The 21,304-nt window shown below is 43.5% G+C and overlaps 2 protein-coding genes across 4 annotated transcripts in view; both read left to right on the top strand.

Annotated features, from left to right (window-relative positions):
• Positions 1-6,159, top strand: part of macf1b (microtubule actin crosslinking factor 1b) — a 53,818-nt gene extending 47,659 nt beyond the window's left edge. The window contains exons 37-42 of the mRNA XM_046313698.1: positions 32-186; positions 404-478; positions 644-761; positions 1,052-1,206; positions 1,665-1,785; positions 3,753-6,159. Of these exons, the coding sequence (XP_046169654.1) occupies positions 32-186; positions 404-478; positions 644-761; positions 1,052-1,206; positions 1,665-1,785; positions 3,753-3,778 (650 nt within the window). The 3' untranslated portion in view covers positions 3,779-6,159. The remainder of the gene's footprint in view (positions 1-31; positions 187-403; positions 479-643; positions 762-1,051; positions 1,207-1,664; positions 1,786-3,752) is intronic.
• Positions 6,160-8,403: 2,244 nt separating this feature from the next.
• Positions 8,404-15,711, top strand: LOC124005831 (riboflavin transporter 2). 3 transcript variants are annotated; one of them, XM_046315432.1, is made up of 4 exons: positions 8,404-8,714; positions 12,645-13,729; positions 14,041-14,164; positions 14,557-15,711. In XM_046315432.1, exons 2-4 carry the CDS (start codon positions 12,690-12,692, stop codon positions 14,767-14,769), a joined length of 1,377 nt encoding a protein of 458 aa, XP_046171388.1. In that variant the 5' UTR covers positions 8,404-8,714; positions 12,645-12,689; the 3' UTR covers positions 14,770-15,711. The 3 variants fall into 3 exon arrangements, with proteins under 3 accessions (XP_046171388.1, XP_046171387.1, XP_046171390.1); XM_046315431.1 differs by lacking the exon at positions 8,404-8,714 and adding an exon at positions 11,199-11,412; XM_046315434.1 differs by lacking the exon at positions 8,404-8,714 and adding an exon at positions 11,440-11,711.
• The last annotated feature ends 5,593 nt before the right edge of the window (positions 15,712-21,304 follow it).

Genomic DNA, 21,304 nt, shown 5'->3' with positions numbered 1-21,304 from the left:
ACTTGAACAAATCCACATATTACCTTTTTAGAATTCCCCACCAACTCCCTAGAGATGAATGCAGTGGCCAATATCTTTGACATGAATAGGGACGGCTTCATTGACTACTATGAGTTTGTGAGTGCCCTCCATCCCAGCCGGGATCCCTACAGGAGGACGCTAGATGCAGATCAGATCAACGAGGAGGTGAAATGTCTCTCAGAGTTGTTTTCATGCCCATGATCTTCAACGATGTAACAGCATACAGTTCAACGTATCATACCTAACCACAGTTGGGTTTGATGAAAGTTAATAATAATAATAATATATGCCATTTAGCAGACGCTTTTATCCAAAGCGACTTACAGTCATGTGTGCATGCATACAAAGTTGTCTGACTGACTGACTCCCGTATCTCCCTCAGGTGGGTCGACAGGTGTCTCAGTGCAACTGTCCCAAGAGGTTCCAGGTGGAGCAGATCAGTGCCAACCGCTACAGGGTGAGGGACATTTAACCTTTGACCTTTTGATTGTATGTAGGTCATTGGAACAAGGAACATGTGTTTAACTGAACCCAGTGAAAATGTTGGTTATAGGGTTGGTAATGCCTTGATTAATGCCAGACTATTAAAACCAGTTATGTTTTTTGTTGGTCTCTGCTGTAGTTTGGGGATTCCCAACAGTTGCGGATGGTGCGTATCCTGCGCAGTACCCTGATGGTACGGGTGGGAGGAGGCTGGACAGCACTTGATGAATTCCTGGTCAAGAACGACCCTTGTAGAGGTTAGTGGAGCCTTAAAGTGCAGTAGGGCCGTATAATTCTCAAAAATAAGGTTTTAACTTATCTTGGATGTTGTCATTTCATCCAAACCATTTTGAAGTTTGTTAGCTGGTTATTTAGCAACGTCCAGAAAGCATGGGGACAGAGGCCGTGGGGACCTAAGACGAACTCTGTAGAGCTCTTTCCCCATGCTTTTAATACAATCCATTTCCACTAGCATTGCATCCACTACATCCTCCAAAAATGAAGCCAGATTCATAATGACCGTTGACATCTGTTACTTATGTCACAGTGAAAGGTCGGACGAACCTAAAGATAAAGGAGAAGTACTTGTTCGACAACTCTCGGAGAGGAGGCTCATCTAAAACCCTGATGGTCAGCAGGTCCAACTCCAGCCTGAGTCTCTACAGCAGCGCCTCGGCTCCTAGCAGCCCCCTAACACGCAAGGTAACATCTCCTCCATCGTAGTGTACTACCAGACCCAGAAACAGTCACATCACTAACTGTGTATAAGCCTACAAACCAACAAGGTAAGCATGCCGCTGTAACTTTGTACTAGCCCCAAACCAACACAATCTGTTGGGGCATCAGGTAGCCTAGTGGTTAGAGCGTTGGGCCAGTAACTGAAAGGTTGCTAGCTTGAATCCCTGAGCTGACGAGGTAAGAATCTGTCGTTCTGCCCCTGAACAAGGCAGTTAACCCACTGTTCCTATGCCATCATTGTAAATAAGAATTTGTTCTTAACTGACTTGCCTAGTTAAATAAATGTCAAATAAATAGATAAAAACAACACACTCTCCTTTGTAGTAGTATGGTAGTCCTCAAAGCAATAAGGTAAGCTCACCTATTCATGTCATTGAGATGGCTAGTGTCATGGTTAACTCATCTCTAAGCCTATGTTCCAGGCCTTACTGCGGAGGAGTCTCTCAGGTGACCGCTGCATCCGACCCAGGAGCTCCATAGCTGCTCTGGGGTCAGATCTACAGTTCTCCACTGCGGGGGATGACGATTCTCTTTCACCATCAGGTGTGTACAGTAAATAAACCCTCTGTGAATGGAAATGGACTTGCAATTATAGTGAAGTTCAAATGAGTCCCTAGAAATCAGCTGGGTCCCTACAAATCAGCTGGGTTAGACAGCTAGACAATCTGGACCCTCTCTTTCTAAAATGATCTGCCAAAATTGTTGCAACCCCTATTACTACCCTATTCAACCTCTCTTTTGTACCTTCTGAGATCCCCAGAGATTGGAAAGCTGCCGCGGTCATCCCCCTCTTCAAAGGGGGAGACACTCTAAACTGTTATAGACCTATATCCATCCTGCCCTGCCTTTCTAAAATCTTCGAAAGCCATACTTTTTCCACCGTACCTTCTCCACTATGCAATCTGGTCTCCGAGCTGGTTATGGGTGCATCTCAGCCACGCCCAAGGTTCTAAACGATATCATAACCGCCATCGATAAAAGACAGTACTGTGCAGCCGTCTTCATCGACCTGGCCAAGGCTTTCGATTCTGCCAATCACCGCATTCTTATCAGCAGACTCAATAGCCTTGGCTTCTCAAATGACTGCCTCGCCTGTTTCACCAACTACTTCTCAGATAGAGTTCAGTATGTCAAATTGGAGGGCCTGTTGTCCGGACCTCTGGCAGTCTCTATGGGGGTGCCACAGGGTTCAATTCTAGGGCAGACTCTTTTCTCTGAATATATATCAATGATGTTGTTCTTGCTGCTGGTGATTCTCTGATCCACCTCTACGCAGACGACACCATTCTGTATACTTCTGGCCCTTCTTTGGACACTGTGTTAATTAACAACCCTTCAGATGAGCTTCATATCATACAACTCTCCTTCCGTGGCCTCCAACTGCTTTTAACTGACAGTAAAACTAAGTGCATGGTCTTCAACCAATTGCTGCCCGCACCCTCCCTCCCGACTATCATCGCAACTCTGGACGGTTCTGACCTAGAATATGTGGACATCTACAAATACCTAGGTGTCTGGTTAGACTGTAAACTCTCCTTCCAGACTCACATTAAACATCTCCAATCCAAAATTAAATCTCAAATCGGCTTCCCATTTCGCAACAAAGCCTCCTTCACTCATGCCGCCAAACATACCCTCATAAAACTGACTATCCTTCCTATCCTTGACTTCGGCAATGTAATTTACAAAATAGCCCCCAACACTCTACTCAGCAAACTGGATGTAGTCTATCACAGTGCCATCCGTTTTATCACCAAAGCCCCATATACTACCCACCACTGCGACCTGTATGCTCTCGTTGGCTGGCCTTCACTACATATCTGTCACCAAACCCACTGGCTCCAGGTCATCTTTAAGTCTTTGCTAGGTAAAGCCCCACCTTATCTCAGCTCACTGGTCACTGGTCACCATAGCAACACCCACCCGCATGGTATATATTGCACTGGTCATCCCCAAAGCCAACACTTCCTTTGGCCGCCTTTCCTTCCGGTTCTCTACTGCCAATGACTGGAACAAATTGCAAAAATCTCTGACGCTGGAGTCTTTTATCTCCCTCTCTAACTTTAAGCATCAGCTGTCAGAGCAGCTTACCGATCACTATACCTGTACACAGCCAATCTGTAAATAGCACAACCTCATCCCCATATTATTACTTACCCTCTTGCTCTTTTGCACCCCAGTATCTCTACTTGCACATCATCATCTGCACATCTATCACTCCAGTATTAATGCTAAGTTGTAATTATTTCAACCTATATGACCTATTTATTGCCTACCTCCCTACTCTTCTACATTTGCACACACTACATCGATTTTTCTATTTTTATTTTCTTATGTGTTATTGATTTCACGTTTGTTTATGTGTAACTCTGTGTTGTTGTTGTTGTCGCACTGCTTTGCTTTATCTTGGCCAGGTCACAGTTGTAAATGAGAACTTGTTCTCAACTGACCTACCTGGTTAAATAAAGGTGAAATAAAGAAATACAAATGATGGCTTTTGTATTTTTCAGAGGAAGCTGAAAGACTGCCCACATGATGAGGAAGGTATGTCCACAACGCGCATCATGTGAACGCTACAGTGATGAGCTCCACTACAGCCTTTGGGTCCAGAGAGAGAGAGAGAGAGAGAGAGAGAGAGAGAGAGAGAGAGAGAGAGAGAGAGAGAGAGAGAGAGAGAGACAGAGAGAGAGAGACAGAGAGACCAACAAGACAAGGCCTCAGTCACAAACTTCACAACCTTCAGAAAGTGATACAAAAAGGGCCAGATACACTATTGGACACTGTGTTTGCAGGCTCTCTGGAGAGCCTTCGATTGGTCAGCTAGGGATCTGGACATGACCTCTGACCTAAACCTGGACATAACCCACTACTCTCCTCTCTGAGTCGTTATATTGACATAGTCATCATTTCGATCGTCTGAACAACTTCGATACTGGCTTTCCGAATATGACAGTATCCGAGGATAAAGATATTGGAACAGTCTGCATGGATACGAATTGCATGACGGCTATCGACAAAGCTTACAATCTACAACATTTGTTTTACCCCTGCACCCTTATAATGATGTCAGGGCAAGCTGCGATCAAGCAACGGTGTGTCCTAAAGCTGTCTCAATACTCTGCAAGAACAAACGCGTGCATTAGCAACTGGATCATGGTTTTCTAAGCCATATGAAGGCAGGGTTTCATCAGCGACCGTCATAATTAGTTCCCTTATGTTACTGTGTGTACTGCATTTCTCCTTTGAAGTAAGTGGGTCTGTAAAATGCGCTCAAATGCAAGTACGTGAAGTTGTGCTAGTAGACGCTGTATTTAGTAACAAGACACAGACCGTCCAAAGGATGATGCCAAAGCCTACAGAGCCAATGGTTCCATCATCTTTCACCGTTGTAATTATTTTCCCATGACATAATAGGAAACACTAGCCTGGTCCCAGATCTGCTTGTACTGTTTTCGCCAATAGCGTCCATAGGAGTTTGCAAGCCAGCACAAACAGATCTGGCACCAGGCTAAGGAAAAACTGCTGGCGGGGCCACATTGCTGTTTCAAGTTACAACTTCAACCTAAACAGATGCTACACTGTCAGTGTAAAGGTTTCTTTTTAACGTCCTGTACGTATTGTTTTAAATGCTACATTTTAAGGTCAAAACATGTATGAAGATGGGCATGGGTCATTGTTTTGTTGAGATTATTTTCTCAGGTTTGGTTTTGCCTTTTGATGTTTAAGGGTTGAATGTCTACGTGGAACATTACTGTGAGATTGTAGATGTACTTTTTATGTCACCGCTGAGAAGCCACTGGAGGTTTTATATGGCGGGACATTTGAAGGGCAAGTTGTGTTCTTCACACATTAACTTCTCCTCATGGAATGCACTTTTTCTTTGGTTTGGTTCTGTATGTGTGTGTCACTTTTTGCGATTTAATTCACTTCGTTTCAGTGTTTAGGACTAGAGAAATAGACGGGAGTTTATTTGATTTCTGATGAACAACTGTAGGGTTTCACGGGGTGTGGCCCTCCCAAAATACAAAAGTGTAGTTCTCAATGAGATCTTGGCTTTCTTTCCTCCATTCGGTCTTAATTCGGACTATTTTAGGCAAAGCAACACATTCATTTATGTCTCTTTCCTCCTTTTGAGCCTAGGCATAAAAGCAAAATGTCCCACCTATAGCAAACGTTCCTCACGTGTGTCTCAAACAATTACACCTCTGCATACAACAACTGTCAGACAGAGGATTGATGCCGCTCACCATGACTGTGCCGGTGCTACAATTCATATCAATATTATAAACCCAAAAGAAAACTGTATATCATGTGACCCGCTCAGACAGATGAGGTGTGAGGCTTGAGGCTGACAATGTCCTAAAATGGACAACGTACAAATATTTTGTCTATAGGTGGCATCTGGACTTGTCCCTGCTTAATCTTGTATCATGCTTGCCTTCTCTATGGTTTACTGTATATCTGGTAAATTGTACCACTGTAAGCAAGTGTGTGTATGTTACCACTGTTAGCACGTGTGTGTATGGGCATGTGTTAAGTATGGGTTTTAATTTTTTTATTGAGACTGGTCCAAGAAAGGTACAAGCTTACATGACAAAAGCAGTGGATTGTGTAGACTAAGGTTTGGGCTTATGCAGTTCTGATTAAGAAAAACAGAAAACAACATTTCAAACTCCTTTGTTTCCGATTCATTCTATTGTCATTTTACGCTTCAATGTGAGAATGTTGGGCAATACAGAATCTCAATGTACTGTAAAACACAATATCCAGATTCCTCTACTGCTATGCACCCCTATCTTTCTGTACGGTACATGTCAATTTCTATATCCAGGGCTTGTTCTGGTATCTAATTTAGGAACACTGTAGAAGAATGAAACTAATAATGTTTTAAGTCCATTGTAAAATAAACCATTTGTAATGAAATGGAGATAATGTTTCATATTTTATTGCACACTTACTTTTTAGCGTTGATTTTCTATCATTTATTTCTGACCTTGAGACATCATCATTGCTACATTTAAAAACATGGGGTTCAAAACCTCCTTTTTAATTCAAATGTGCCCATGTTCTCATATTTAAATGTTACAGAGAAGTGACACGGAGGCTCATAAATGTATGCATAGTGTACTCTTTGTTAGTACTCTGTGAAATAATTTAGAGACAGGAAAACATCCTGATGGCATCGGCTAGCATGAACTGGGTACTGAAGGATGCTGGGTCACGATGCACACACAAAATCGAGGAAAAAGCTATCCTTAGTCTCAAATGATCATGTCTTTTGTTCCTGTACCTAATATGAGTGTAGAAAGAGCAACATCTAACATAATACCCAGGTGGGCGTCTTACTCTGTAACCTTTGTTCTTGGCTTTCTCCAAACTCAGACCCTTCATGTCCAACGTCCTATTAATGCATGTCAGCCAAAACACACGAATATGTATTGTGCAAAATGGAGCCACAAAGACCCGGCAGAAAGAGAGAAGTGGAAGAAAACGGTCGATTGTGTTTCCACACACACAGCCAGCACCAACTCAGGTCATGAGAGTGACCTGCTTGACCGGCTTGGCCTGAAGTGAAACCACCATGGTCCCTGTGGCTGGACTTGTGTTCTGTGGCTGGACTTGTGTCCAGCTCGCGAGTGCCCACCAGGCCTGGGTTCAAATAGTAGTTGCTTTCTCTCAAATACTTTGATCTAGGGCTCTATTCAATCTGTAAAGCTGAAGCGTTCCAGTGAACGTGCCCGGTGAGAGCGATGAGAGCAAATTCCTCCAGGCCAATCATGGGCTCCTTCATCTGCACAGTAGAGTGTGAGTTTTTTCGTCCTACTTGGCAGACTCAACACTCTCACTGTGCTGGTAATGAAGTAAAGAACAGTCCGAACAATGCCTTGCAGCTTGGATCCCTTCCCAAAGACAGGAAAGAGCTAACTTAATGAGAGACCAGTGAACTGTGTTACTGAGGATGGTTCACGATTCACAGCCAAACACTGCCTGACATCCACCTTAATCCCATGGCTATAGGGCACATGAATCTGACAAAACCAGCCTGGATTGCAAATAGTAAATCTGAGCAAATAGTAACAAAGGCATTTTTGTAACTCTAGAACTTTATCAGACAAGAAGTATAAGCCCTGCGGGTGGCAGGGCATGTGGGAGGGTATTTTTAAAATGTATTTAACTAGGCAAGTCAGTTAAGAACAAATTCTTATTTTCAATACCAGCCTAGGTTAACTGCCTGTTCAGGGGCAGAACAACAGATTTGTACCTTGTCAGCTCAGGAATTTGAACTTGCAACCTTCTGGTTACTAGTCCAACACAATCTAACCACTAGGCTACCCTGCCACCCAGGTATGTAGGAGGAATGGGGAGGGCTCAGAGAACAAACGTGGTTGTTAGTTTATTTGTCACTTTTTTTGTTTTGGGGAATTCACAGCACATGCTAAAAAATAATTAAATTAAATAATTCAATAATAAACAGTATGTTTTCGTAACTCCAGAACTTGATCAGCAGAGAACAATTAAAAGTATACGCCCTGCAATAAAAACTTGTGAAATATAAATGTTGACAACAAATGTGCAGAGGTAACGGATGTGTGCAGGATTCTTTAAAAAAAAAAAGTACAATGTTGATTTTGGGGTCAGTAACTCCCAACACCAAAAATGTGATAAGTTTTGTAGTGTGAGTGTTAACCCTCTTTCAAAGATTGTTAGAAATGTTTTATCTTTGGTGGCAGGTTCAGATGATAGACACTCAGTAAAATGCATCTACTGTGAGCATGCTCAAGTTTTAATGAAGAAGCCTCAAATCAGGGTGAAAATAATTTTAGGAAATGTTCAGGAGAATAAATATCTTAATTGAGTAGAGGAGGGGGGTTGAGATAGAAGGTAGAGGGGTGCTCGTTCTCTGCACTCAAATCAACTCCCATCTATTAATCAAGCTCCAGGCTAACCAGGCCCATTAATTTGACAGCATAACAAAAGCTACCCTGCAGCCCCCCTCCTTCTGAAGTCAAACATCACAAGCTGCTGTCTGAAGCCGTCGTATGGTTGGCTAAGCTGTGCTACACACCCAGCTTTCCAACCATTAGGGAGGGCATAACCCTGCTACTCCACCCTACCTCACTTCCAGAGCCACCCAACTCCTCTACCCCTCTCCAGCCTCTGTAGCCCAGGACATTGGCTCCCTGACTGGATCCCCGTGAATCAAAGTGCAACGAAGCCCTCCAGAGTCACGTGACATTCTGATACACTAGTTATACACACACAGCACCATCCCGCTGTTATTTTAACAGACAGACACATCAGCAACCTGCACAAGGTCGCTCCAGACCGTAGTGTATCAGCACGGCGACTTCACACACACACATACTCTGTCAGAGGACCATCACATCGCGCTGTGGGAGTCAAACACCGGCAGCCAACATCCATCAACTGCATCCAACTCTGTCTGACTGAGAGGAAGCTTACAGAGTCAGGTAGGCGCTTCCTGTTAGGTGTTTCGGTCAGGTTAGGAAATGTGTAGGTCAAGAACTACTATATCGTGTTTTGAAAATAGTTGCGTTAGGTGTTGACTCCCATCATGCTACATTGCCATCTGAGGTTGAGGGATCACTGGTATAATGGGGGCGGTATATTTCCTGGTTGCTTATTGAGCTATAAAATCCTCACTTTTATTGTACTGTTTTCCTCTAGATTTGATTTGACCCATGACTATTACTTTTCAGGTGTGCATTACTATCATTTATCAAGTTCCCAGGGTAATTGGGATGGACTAACAGAAGCATATTTGACTGTGTTTGGAGGAGAAATGACGTAACAATTTGGATTGAGAGCTGCAACAAGTTAATCGGGTCTCTTCAAAGATAATTGAGGACCTTTCTATGTTTCTTACTTTACCGCGCTGCACTGTATGTATTTGCAGGTGTCCCAAACTAACCCCATCTTACCTAAGACGACCTACCTCATAGGATTTAAATGCCAATTCACATGAATTAAGTTGTATACCCCCTTTTCTAGCAATTAGTGGTACAGTGCAGTACATCCAATATGAAGTTTGGTGTTCTTTGGTTTTCCTTCTTCTAGCGAGTAGCCTGTGTGAAACAAACTTGACTGCACTTATTTCCATGACTTATTTTTACAGTCAACAACATACGGAAACTTTACCAAGTGTCGCACAAGGAAGGAAAAGACGAATGGTCTCTCTGTCACCGTGATTATGGCTGGGGATTGGCTACAGCTATACAATACCAAACGAATTGAAATGGGGGAAATACAGTATGGATGATGTTATCGCTTTTCCTTGGAATTACATGGGGTAGTTGAAATACAATTGCCATTGCCATTGCAATGGTCATGTAAAATGCAGATGAATGTACTTTCTCATCCGTCTTCATATCACTTTGTCCTTCTCTTGTATAACTGTCTGGGCTACTTCCAATGTGAGGTGAAGGAAGAAAAACGAAATCAGATGCTTTTAGCATCTTTTCTACTGGTCTACTGGCGATGTGACGTATATTCAATAGCGTTTTAGTAGTACCATATGGCTGCGTAAGATTTTTGTTGATTTCTACTGAAGATTTATTGTGAATGGTTAAACAAAAAATGACTTAGTTTAATTACTTGTTTCATAAAACAAGTTTGCTACACTGATGTGTGATTTTTATAATTGTTTGTATTTTGCCAAAAGTGCACTTCACAGGCATTTCTTCACTGTGAAGTAACACATGTTCACTATAGGCTGCACACATCTGGTTTTTGGCACACAAAAAAACACACACAAAAAAACAAGTTGTAAGAGATTGAGGAAATACCTGCTATTTCTGTTAGGGGACAATGGAAGAACAATTAGGTAATAATCCTTTTTTTCTCATTAGACTGGTTCATATGCTCCAGCTAGATAATGCAGTGTTGGGTCCAATTTCCACAGCCCGACATTCATCTGAATCAGGAGACAAACGTTAAACCAAAGCAAACGAAAGCAAATGTTAGCTGACTTGAATTCCACTGTCAGAAACGGTTTGAGGCACGGTGTACTCCAAACAAAGAGTTGTCGACAACGTTCCAGATAAACGCGGCAGATGCCAGCTCAATTGGAAATGACCTTTGAATGTCAATCTCGCTATAATACTGTTTCGGATTGAACCCCAGACAAAATTGTGTTATGTCAAATGAACAATTAGAAAAAGATCAACAGCACAATATGATTGTGACAACATTATATAGGCACCACACTAGAGGGTAGAACATAGAGATAAACACAACGGATCAACCTCTATGGGGTAGACACGTTTAATGACTCTCTAAGGACTCGAGGCTGTTGGAGAGAACATGGGACAGGAAGAAGATTGAGCAAACAAGTAAATCCTGCCTTTTCATGTGTTTTGGGTGTGTTGTATTACAGTAAGGTCATCGACATTACAGATACACAAAGTGGTCAAAGTAGCATATACTGCGTTTCCTTTGAGTAGGTTACTCAGGGGCAAAGTAACAACCTGTTTCATTATCACCCCTTTAGGTCACTGTAACATTCTCCTAAAACCAATCTGGAGTAGTCAGAACAGCCCTCCAACAATCAATTATAAATACACAGCTTCTTATGACTAGTGTGTAGTAGTGTACCAGGCAGCTGCCTCTCTCGCTCTCTCGCCCCCCCTCTCTCTCTCTCTCTCTCTCTCTCTCTCTCTCTCTCTTTCTCTCAAGCTACAGCCAACATTTTCTGTTCAGTGGGGGCAGAGCCAAGGTCATATTTCCTAGGGGTGGAGGCGAGGGGGAGGGTACAGTAATTGACCCCCCCTCTCTAGTGCTCTTGGGGCTGCAGGGAGGCAGAGCGACAGGGCACATGGATAAATCATTTTCGAAAGAGACTCCTTTCAAACGCGGGGGATTAGAGTGTCATAGAGATGAGGAGCCTGCGCACTGCCTGTTCTGTCAGTTGAATGGGAGACACAGAAGTCACGTGAGTGTGTGTGTGTGTGTGTGTGTGTGTGTGTGTGTGTGTGTGTGTGTTCGTCTATGTGAGAGCGTGTGTAAGAGAGATAAAGACGGGGGGAGGGAATATGAACTGAATGGGCACACATGCTGGCTGATGTAATAAAATAATGCTCTGATCACAACGGAGTGAGAAGTTACCCAAGAGAGAAGGAGATATAATAGGCAGTCCCACTCCATCACAAGGTAAGATCATGATTGGAAAGTAATTCCACAAGCCTCTGTAAGTCCATCTGCTCCACACTGAAGCTGAGCCAGTTTGTTAATTAGGCAACATGGGTTGTGGAAATAGTCTAACCAGTGGTATTATTGCTTTGACTATTTCCTCATCACTCACATCCCATGTTGCCTATTTATCAAAATGTCTCAGCTACAGGGTGGAACAGATGGACTTAAAAGAGGCTTGTGGAATGATGATCTCTTCCGTGTAGGATGGATTCAAGCTGAAGAAGAACCAGGACGAGAGGAACTAGGGTTGAGTTCCTGTGAGCATACAGTAGTTCTGTAAACTCTAAGTTTATGTGTGTGTGTGTGTGTGTATCGGTATGTATGTAAATAAAAACAGTGTTTCTCTCCATACACTGAGTGAGGTGACTCATCAACTATTCAGTTACAGACGTTGAATTACATGGCACTATGAATCCGCAGAAGTCACCGTAACACCCTCTTACCATGGTGTACTTCCACAGAAAAGGATGATGTGTAGGTTCAGCCTGTCTGTATGGACTGTTCTGAGACCAGTGGGTTTGTGTGTGAAAGGTCAGGTACTCTGTGTCAGACTCAACATTCAGGGAGGACGGGGGAGGGAAGGCTGCTGAGTCTGAGTCTTATGGTCACATACTGTTTAGCAGACAGGCTAGCTTTTGTAACCAATGACAACATGTGTGACCCCACCAACATTTACATGTAGGTTAACCTTGAGGAGAACCAAGAAAACTATGGAAATGTGTTCATATAATGTTGTCATTGCGCTGGTGTTGCAGAGCTGAGAATAGGGATTTTAGCAGCACATTGATTTAGTTCTGTGTTCTGGTACAAGGAATAGTGTGCTGGTAATTATGCCTTTCAACACCCCAACAAATTTCACTTCATGTTGTTCACTAGTTTGCTCCAAATGGGGGAGGGCTGGTAGGGTTGGAGGGTAGTAAAGGAAATAAAGATACAGTATGTATATATGTATATATTTATATGTGTATGTGTGTGTATGTATATATATATATGCACAAAAAAAATGTGGGATTGGAAGTGATGCAGACAATTACATTGATGGAAGCTACAATGTATCTGCAATATTAAAGCTGATCTACACCCTAAAAAAAATAAAAAATAAAAATAATAATAATATATCAGTACATGATCAGTATTATGGCAATGTATGTTGTTGCTTTTTAATAATGTGCATTGTTCATGTGTTTCAGGTCCTTTATGCAAGTTGTTTACTGGCTGTGCCCCTGCCCTTCACCATGACTCTCCTAACCCATGTGCTGGCATGCCTTTTTGGCATGGGCTCCTGGGTGGCCATCAACGGGATGTGGGTGGAGCTGCCCCTCATCGTGCCAGAAATCCCAGAGGGTTGGTACCTGCCCTCTTACCTCACTGTGCTCATCCAGATGGCCAATGCGGGGCCCCTTTTCGTCACCCTCATGCACCGCTTCCGCCCGGGCAAACTGGACGAGCGACCCGTCATCTACTCCATAGTGGGCCTGGGCGTGGTCGCCACCTTCCTCCTGGCCTTCTTCTGGAAGCACACGGTGCCCTTAGCGGGCGCTACGCATAGTGTTCCCCTTCTAGTGCTCTGTTTCCTAATCTCTGTGGTGGACTGCACCTCCTCGGTCACCTTCCTGCCCTTCATGATGCGCCTCGGTCCCCAGTACCTCACTACGTACTTTGTAGGGGAGGGCGTTAGTGGCTTGGTGCCTGCCGTAGTGGCTCTGGTGCAGGGGGTGGGGGTGGTTCACTGTCGGAATGCTACAGTGGCTAGCCTAGCCAATGGGACCTTAGGGGTTAATGCCACTGTAGGGGCCAGTGGAGAGCTCCAGGCTCAATACCAGCCCGCTAACTTCTCGGCCCAGGTCTTCTTCCTCTTCCTCAGTGCCATGATGGTGGTGTGTCTGGCCGCCTTCCTCCTGCTCAACCACCACCCGGCCGTGGCCAGGGAGAGGAAGTGCGAGCTATACGTCAATGGAGGCCTGGCAGAGGAGAAGAGCGACCAAGCCCTGTCCCTGCCTCACAGACCTCAAGAGGAGAAGGCCATGATCAGTTCTCCGGATAGCCACCGGAGAGCCCGGCGGAGCTCCTTCGGGACGGGCTTCTACAGTGGGCCGGAGCTGGCGTTCATCTTTGTGGTTCTGGCTTGGGTCAATGCCCTGACCAATGCAGTGCTGCCCTCAGTGCAGTCTTACTCCTGTCTGCCCTACGGGAACCAGGCCTACCATCTGGCGGCCACCATGGCAGCCGTGGCCAACCCCGTGGCCTGCTTCATTGCCATGTTCCTGCCCTTAAGGTAAGCCCGACATTGGATTAGCATAACTGACTGATGAATAATTTGCTGAACACAGAATGTCAGAGTTATGCAGTCACCAGTGAAGGCTGTTGAAGGTAGACATGGGGAGGATTCATTGTAATGGCTGGAATAGAATGACTGGCAGTCACTGAATCAAGTTGATTTCTATAAGAAAATACAGAATAAACAGTATTAAATAACATTGCACTGTCTCATCCTAAAACATGCAATACTTCAGCGGATAATTTCCACAACCCACTTCCAACCCACTTCCTCAACTGACCGTGTAGCTCTTCCTTGTTCTTTTTTAGGTCGTTGGTGCTGATTGGGCTTCTGACAATAGTTGGGACAGGGTTTGGTACTTACATCATGGCTATGGCTGCACTGAGCCCCTGTCCTCTACTGGTCCACAGCGTCTCAGGCACCGCACTCATAGTAAGGCTCTTTCTGTTATTACGTCATGGAATAGAGAAAATACATGTGTTACGTTGCAAGATTGCTGATATGATCTGAACACAACATGACTTCAATTTGATTTCATTGGGCCATTGAAAACGACGTGTTTCTGAGTGAAAATGGGATGTTTGAGGTCAAACAAAGGCTTCCTAAACGACAGTAAACATTCAAACTCATGTCCATGTTGTTCAATATGCAGTTACAACGGCCAGGTCGCAGTTGTAAATGAGAACTTGTTCTCAACTGGCCTATCTGGTTAAATAAAGGTGATTTTTAAAAATGTTTAAATGATGATCCTCTAATGTACTGTGAATGTAAACACAATTCTAATTTCTGTTTTGTTTGTAATGTCTATCTACTCTCTGTTGTAGGTCATAGCCTGGGTGTTGTTTGTCCTGACCCTCTCCTATGTGAAGGTGATCATTGGGGTGATCCTTCGGGATGAGGGTCACAGCGCCCTCGTCTGGTGTGGAGCAGTAGTGCAGCTTGGCTCCATGCTGGGTGCCCTGTCCATGTTTCCCTTGGTCAGTGTCTATGGACTCTTCAAATCAGGGGACCCTTGTAACACCAAGTGCACAAAATAGGGATCAATACGTGGCTTACTGTTGAAACTCACTGTAGAAAACAAAAATGGTTGACACTGGAAATATATCTTTCATCATGTGAGTTTGCCTCTTTAAACTGATTTCTCGTCTGTTGCGTAAGCAATGAAATATCTTCCTATGGTTGCGGAAGGATCTCTTTGAAGCACATCCTCAGATTAGGAACTAAATGGTACCAAATCGCTTGTGTTTATTTTACTGTTGAATTATGTTTCAAAACGTTTTGCCTCAGATGTAGGGCCTTAATTTGATCACCCTGTTGCAAGATAGATTTTTCCTGCAATGCAGGAACTTAAAAGGTTTAAAAGGTTTAAAAGGCTTCTGAAGTTTGCAATTTCCACTTTGACATTTCAGACTTAATTTTCCCTTGCGAAAAAAATATCATCCCCTACAAAAATGCCCATGAATTATAATCCAAATTGCCTGTTGTTGCAGGATTATTTTCCTGCTGTAGCAAACTGGCTCAAATTAAGATACGAAATCTATACAGTGTGCCCTAATGAATACGACTCAGTTTGCCTATATTGAGGTAAACACCATGGGAGGCCAGTGTATTGATGTCTCAGACTAGACATTTATTGTTACAAAGGCCACAAAGATTATCAAATTTTATTGCTAAGATTTTTACAAATCTTCTTTAAAGAAGATGAATGCCTTTTTTTTGCTTGAAGGGTAATTAAGTATAGTGATATAATAGTGATGATTGGAATATGTTACTGGGACAAAACAGTGTCTTAATTTTTGAATTTCTAGTTCTGCAAATGTCAACAAAAAGATAATTTATGTTTATTCTTTACCAGTCTATAATTTATGGGAGTTTTTCAAAACCAACGTTTGTGTTACAATATTTGTATACGACCTTACTGCAGTTATAATGTAATGTACTGTAATTATGTATGGCTCATGTCAATTAAAATGTATGCTTATGTACATGTTTTGTATTTCTGTACTAATTGCAGACCTCATTATCAACTTTCTGTGGTTTATTTATCACCAGGATGGATATAAAGTATCACTGTAATCCTAATCATACTTACAGTTGAAGTCGGAAAGTTTACACCTTAGCCAAAAACATTTAAACTCAGTTTTCACAATTCCTGACATCTAATCCTAGTAAAAATTCCCTGTCTTAGGTCAGTTAGGATCTTTATTAGTTAGGAACTTTATTTTAAGAATGTGAAATGTCATATTAATAGTAGAGAGAATGATTTATTTCAGATTTGATTTCTTTCATCATATTAGTATTAGTATTTGGTAGCATTACCTTTAAATTGTTTAACTTGGGTCAAACGTTTTGGGTTGCCTTCCACAAGCTTCCCACAATAAGTTGGGAGAATTTTGGCCCATTCCTCCTGACAGAGCTGGTGTAACGGACACAGGTTTGTAGGCCTTCTTGCTCGCACACGCCTTTTCAGTTCTGCCCACAAATTTTCTATAGGATTGAGGTCAGGATTTTGTGATGGCCACTCCAATACCTTGACCCATTTGCAACAAAGCTTTGACTTCTTGACTGATGTCTTGAGATGTTGCTTTAATATATCCATGTAATTTTCCTACTTCATGATGCCATCTATTTTGTGAAATGCACCAGTCCCTCCTGCAGCAAAGCACCCCCACAACATGATGCTGTCACCCCCTTGCTTCACGGTTGGGATTGTGTTCTTCGACTTGCAAGCCTCCCCCTTTTTCCTCCAAGCATAACAATGGTCATTATGGCCAAACAGTTCTATTTTTGTTTCATCAGACCAGAGGACATTTCTCCAAAAAGTATGATCTTTGTCCCCATGTGCACTTGCAAACCGTAGTCTGGCTTTTTGATGGCGGTTTTGGAGCAGTGACTTCTTCCTTGCTGAGCGGCCTTTCAGGTTATGTTGATATAGGACTTGTTTAACTCTGGATATAGATACTTTTGTACCTGTTTCCTCCAGCTTCTTCACAAGGTCCTTTGCTGTTGTTCTGGGATTGATTTGCACTTTTCACATAAAATTACATTAATCTCTAGGATACAGAATGCATCTCCCTCCTGAGCGATATGACAGCTGCGTGGTCCCATGGTGTTTATACTTGAGTACTATTGTTTGTACAGATGAACATGGTACTTTCAGGCGTTTGGAAATTGCTCCCAAGGATGAAAGACTTGTGGAGGTCCACAGTTTTTTTTCTGAGGTCTTGGCTGATTTTTTTTTTCTTCCATGATGTCAAGCAAAGAGGCACTGAGTTTGAAGGTAGGCCTTGAAATACATCCACAGGTACACCTCCAATTGACTCAAATGATGTCAATTAGCCTATCAGAAGCTTCTAAAGCCATGATATCATTTTCTGGAATTTTCCAAGCTGTTTAAAGGCACAGTCAACTTAGTGTATATAAACTTCTGACCAACTGGAATTGTGATACAGTGAGTTATAAGTGAAACAATTTGTTTGGAAACAATTGTTGGAAAAATGACTTGTGTCGTGCACAAAGTAGATGTCCTAACCAACTTGACAAAACTTTAGCTTGTTATCAAGAAATTTGTGGAGTGGTTGAAAAACGAGTTTTAATTGACTCCAACCTAAGTGTATGTAAACTTCCGACTTCAACTGTAGATACTTTGACCAGTAGATGTCAGGCTAAGGTAATGGTAACACAAACTGAGAGTGAGATGCGAGACCTGAACAGAGCAGGGGTCCACATCCTGGAATTACAGCTCAGACCTATGGATATCACATACGCCTTCAATCTGCCAGCAAGATCTAATGGGAAACTATATAGCTATGAATACAACTTTTTTTTTAAATAAGTTGTCCTAACCGACTTGCCAAAACTATCGTTTGTTAACAAGACATTTGTGGAGTTTTAATGACTCCAACCTAAGTGTATGAAAACTTCTGACTTCAACTGTACCATGAAAATAGCCCTTTCATAATAAGCCATATTCAAGATAATTGTATAAATTTCACTATATCACATTGATAATGATGAAGGATAATTGTCTATCTATTCTGATCCTAATTTCTGGAGATATATATATATATATATTTCCGGAGACCATACTTCTGTTCTTTTCTACATGACTCATTTTCTATTTGCCCTTCCTTCTGCTTTTTGAATGCATCTTGAAATTGCTCAAAGTACCGTAGGAGTTGTGCATGTCTCTTGGGTATTGCCCCATGCCGCTAGAGTCACGTCTCGATCATTTTCCGAATCCCACCCACTCACAGTAACTTAGTGAGAGTGAGAGCGGGTGCAGGTGTGTGCTTTTTTCCTCTACAGGCCCTAAAGATAGAGAGCACTGAGGAACCAAGTCATTGCCTGATTCAGACCCCAGCGGCCCCCAAGGATCCCCAATGGACATCTGGGTTCATCATCTCCTGTTGTCTCCTACCATACATATGCTCTTATGTCTCTTTGTGGCTTTAGTGGTTTAAGTGTGCAGGGGCCCATCAATAGCAGAGGTTAGATGACTTTAGGTGCTAAGTAATATATGAAGTGATTCATTTTATTTATCCACTATTTGTCGAGAGAGAGCCCTGGCAAATTAGGATGCTTTTTCTGTGAATGCCATTGCTTCTAGGAATGCTATTCCTTCTTTGAATGTACAAACTGTAATGCAGGTGGACTGCCTGACCTACTTGAAGGTGGGTGCTTTGGTGTAACCGTCATTGGAGTAGCAGTGGCCATCTCTCTCGTCATTGGAGTAGCAGTGGCCATATCTCTCGTCATTGCAGTAGCAGTGGCCATCTCTCCCGTCATTGGAGTAGCAAGGGCCATCTCTCTCGTCATTGGAGTAGCAGTGGCCATCTCTCTCGTCATTGGAGTAGCAGTGGCCATCTCTCTCGTCATTGCAGTAGCAGTGGCTATCTCTCTCGTCATTGGAGTAGCAGTGGCCATCTCTCTCGTCATTGGAGTAGCAGTGGCCATCTCTCTCGTCATTGGAGTAGCAGTGGCCATCTCTCTCGTCATTGGAGTAGCAGTGGCCATCTCTCTCGTCATTGGAGTAGCAGTGGCCATCTCTCTCGTCATTGGAGTAGCAGTGGCCATCTCTCTCGTCATTAGAGTAGCAGTGTCCATCTCTCTCGTCATTGGAGTAGCAGTGGCCATCTCTCTCGTCATTGGCGTAGCAGTGGCTATCTCTCGCGTCATTGGAGTAGCAGTGGCCATCTCTCTCGTCATTGGAGTAGCAGTGGCCATCTCTCTAGTCATTGGAGTAGCAATGGCCATCTTTCTCGTCATTGGAGTAGCAGTGGCCATTCCTCTAGTCATTGGAGTAGCAATGGCCATCTCTCTCATCATTGGAGTAGCAGTGGCCATCTCTCTCGTCATTGGAGTAGCAGTGGTCATCTCTCTCGTCATTGGAGTAGCAGTGGCCATCTCTCCCGTCATTGCAGTAGCAGTGGCCATCTCTCCCATCATTGGAGTAGCAGTGGCCATCTCTCTCGTCATTGGAGTAGCAGTGGCCATCTCTCTCGTCATTGGAGTAGCAGTGGCCATCTCTCTCGTCATTGGTGTAGCAGTGGCAATCTCTCTCTCTCTCTCTCTCTCTCTCTCTCTCTCTCTCTCTCTCTCTCTCTCTCTCTCTCTCTCTCTCTCTCTCTCCTATTGTCTCTCGAACCAATTCTCTCATTCAGTCGCCCGCTCTTGACCCAAATCTCACACTGTCTGTTTCCCTCTATTGGCTCCCTTTGATTATGCGTACAGCATACATTGTGATCCTAATTTCAATTGAAAACATATGAGGGGAAATCCTAGCTCCCACTGCTCTTTAATGGGCCGAAGTGGGATAGGAGAATGCTGAGAATGATTGAATTTTGTGTTAAGGCCAGGGACAATCAGGTCTCGCCTGACGTTATGCAATCGACCATACTCCCCTCCTTACGCCACGTCTGGGAAAAGCCTGAGAGGGAGGACTGGAAAGCCAAAAAGGGATTTCCAAAAAGGGACGAGACCAAAAAGGGACGAGACCAAAAAGGGATTTCTCTAAATGATTCAAGACAATATTAAAGGAATGCTGAGCCAAATGAGATTTGATTCACCTCCAGACTCTGGAGGCGACTGACTTTTAATATTGCTGAATTCTTCTTCTTCTTCTTCTTTTTTAACACTGTGATGCTTGACTTACTATATTTCCCGACGGAGGGAAACATATGGTTCTTATGGGAATCCTGCTATGCACAATTATTTATATGATTAAGTCATGTCTGTTTTCATTCTACTCCTTCCACCTGCTTGGCTGCGTTTGAAAGTCTTATGCGCAAAGGTTGGCTGACTCCCAGGCATTAACATTACCACTTTGTCCAAACTCATCAAAAACACTTTGAGTGCAACTTCATAGTATCATTTTGGGCCCTTTGTGGAAGGCCAGAGACTTTTGTTTTCCATTTAGCCCATTACACAGTTGTCTTGACCTTGGCTCCTCTTTTTGTGCAACAATGTACACGGTCATCAAAAGTTGAAAGCAACACAAAGCAAGGCTTTTATGATAAAACATTCATATGGGCTATATTAAATAACAATCTTTGGAGATGACAGGGTTGTCTTGCGGTTAAGTGCAGTATGGGTTTACAAAGTAGATGGCTACTTCTAATGTCATCTTTCTCCCACCCCTTATCGACCAATTGTAGCTGACAGACACTCTACCCTACGTACGCCAGGAGTGTACTATCAGAGTGTACTAAACTTAGCAAAAAAAGAAACGTCCTCTCACTGTCATCTGCGTTTATTTTCCGCAAACATTACATGTGTAAATATTTGCATGAACATAACAAGATTCAACAACTGAGACATAAACTGAACAAGTTCCACTGACATGTGACTAACAGACATTGAATAATGTGTCTCTGAACAAAGGGGGGTCAAAATCGAAAGCACCAGACTTACCAGTTCTTGCTGTGAGATGTTACCCCACTCTTCAACCAAGGCACCTGCAAGTTCCCAGACATTTCTGGGGGGGAATGGCCCTGGCACTCACCCTCCGATCCAACAGGTCCCAGATGTGCTCAATGGGATTGAGATCCGGGCTCTTTGCTGGCCATGGCAGAACACTGACATTCTTGTCTTGCAGGAAATCACGCACAGAACGAGCAGTATGGCTGGTGGCATTGTCATGTCACAACAAGCCTGCAGGAAGGGGTACCACATGAGGGAGGAGGATGTCAACCCTGTAACGCACGGCATTGAGATTGCCTGCAATGACAACAAGTTCAGTCCGGTGATGTTGTGACACACCGCAGCAGATGACGGACCCTCCACCTCCAAATCGATCCCGCTCCAGAGTACAGGCCTCGGTGTAACGTTCATTCCTTCGACGATAAACGCAAATCCGACCATCACCCCTGGTGAGAAAGCCGCAACTTGTCAGTGAAGAGCACATTTTGCCAGTCCTGTCTGGTCCAGCGACGGTGGGTTTGTGCCCATAGGCGACGTTGTTTCTGCTGATGACTGGTGAGGACCTGCCTTACTACAACAGGCCTACAAGCCTGTCCAGCCACTCTCAGCCTATTGCGGACAGTCTGATGGAGGGATTGTGCGTTCCTGGTG

Source organism: Oncorhynchus gorbuscha, linkage group LG19, assembly GCF_021184085.1.
Source record: "Oncorhynchus gorbuscha isolate QuinsamMale2020 ecotype Even-year linkage group LG19, OgorEven_v1.0, whole genome shotgun sequence".
NCBI classification, from domain to species: Eukaryota; Metazoa; Chordata; class Actinopteri; order Salmoniformes; family Salmonidae; genus Oncorhynchus; species Oncorhynchus gorbuscha.
The sequence above is the reverse complement of the archived record's forward strand: the minus strand, read 5'-3'. Positions and strand labels throughout refer to the sequence as shown.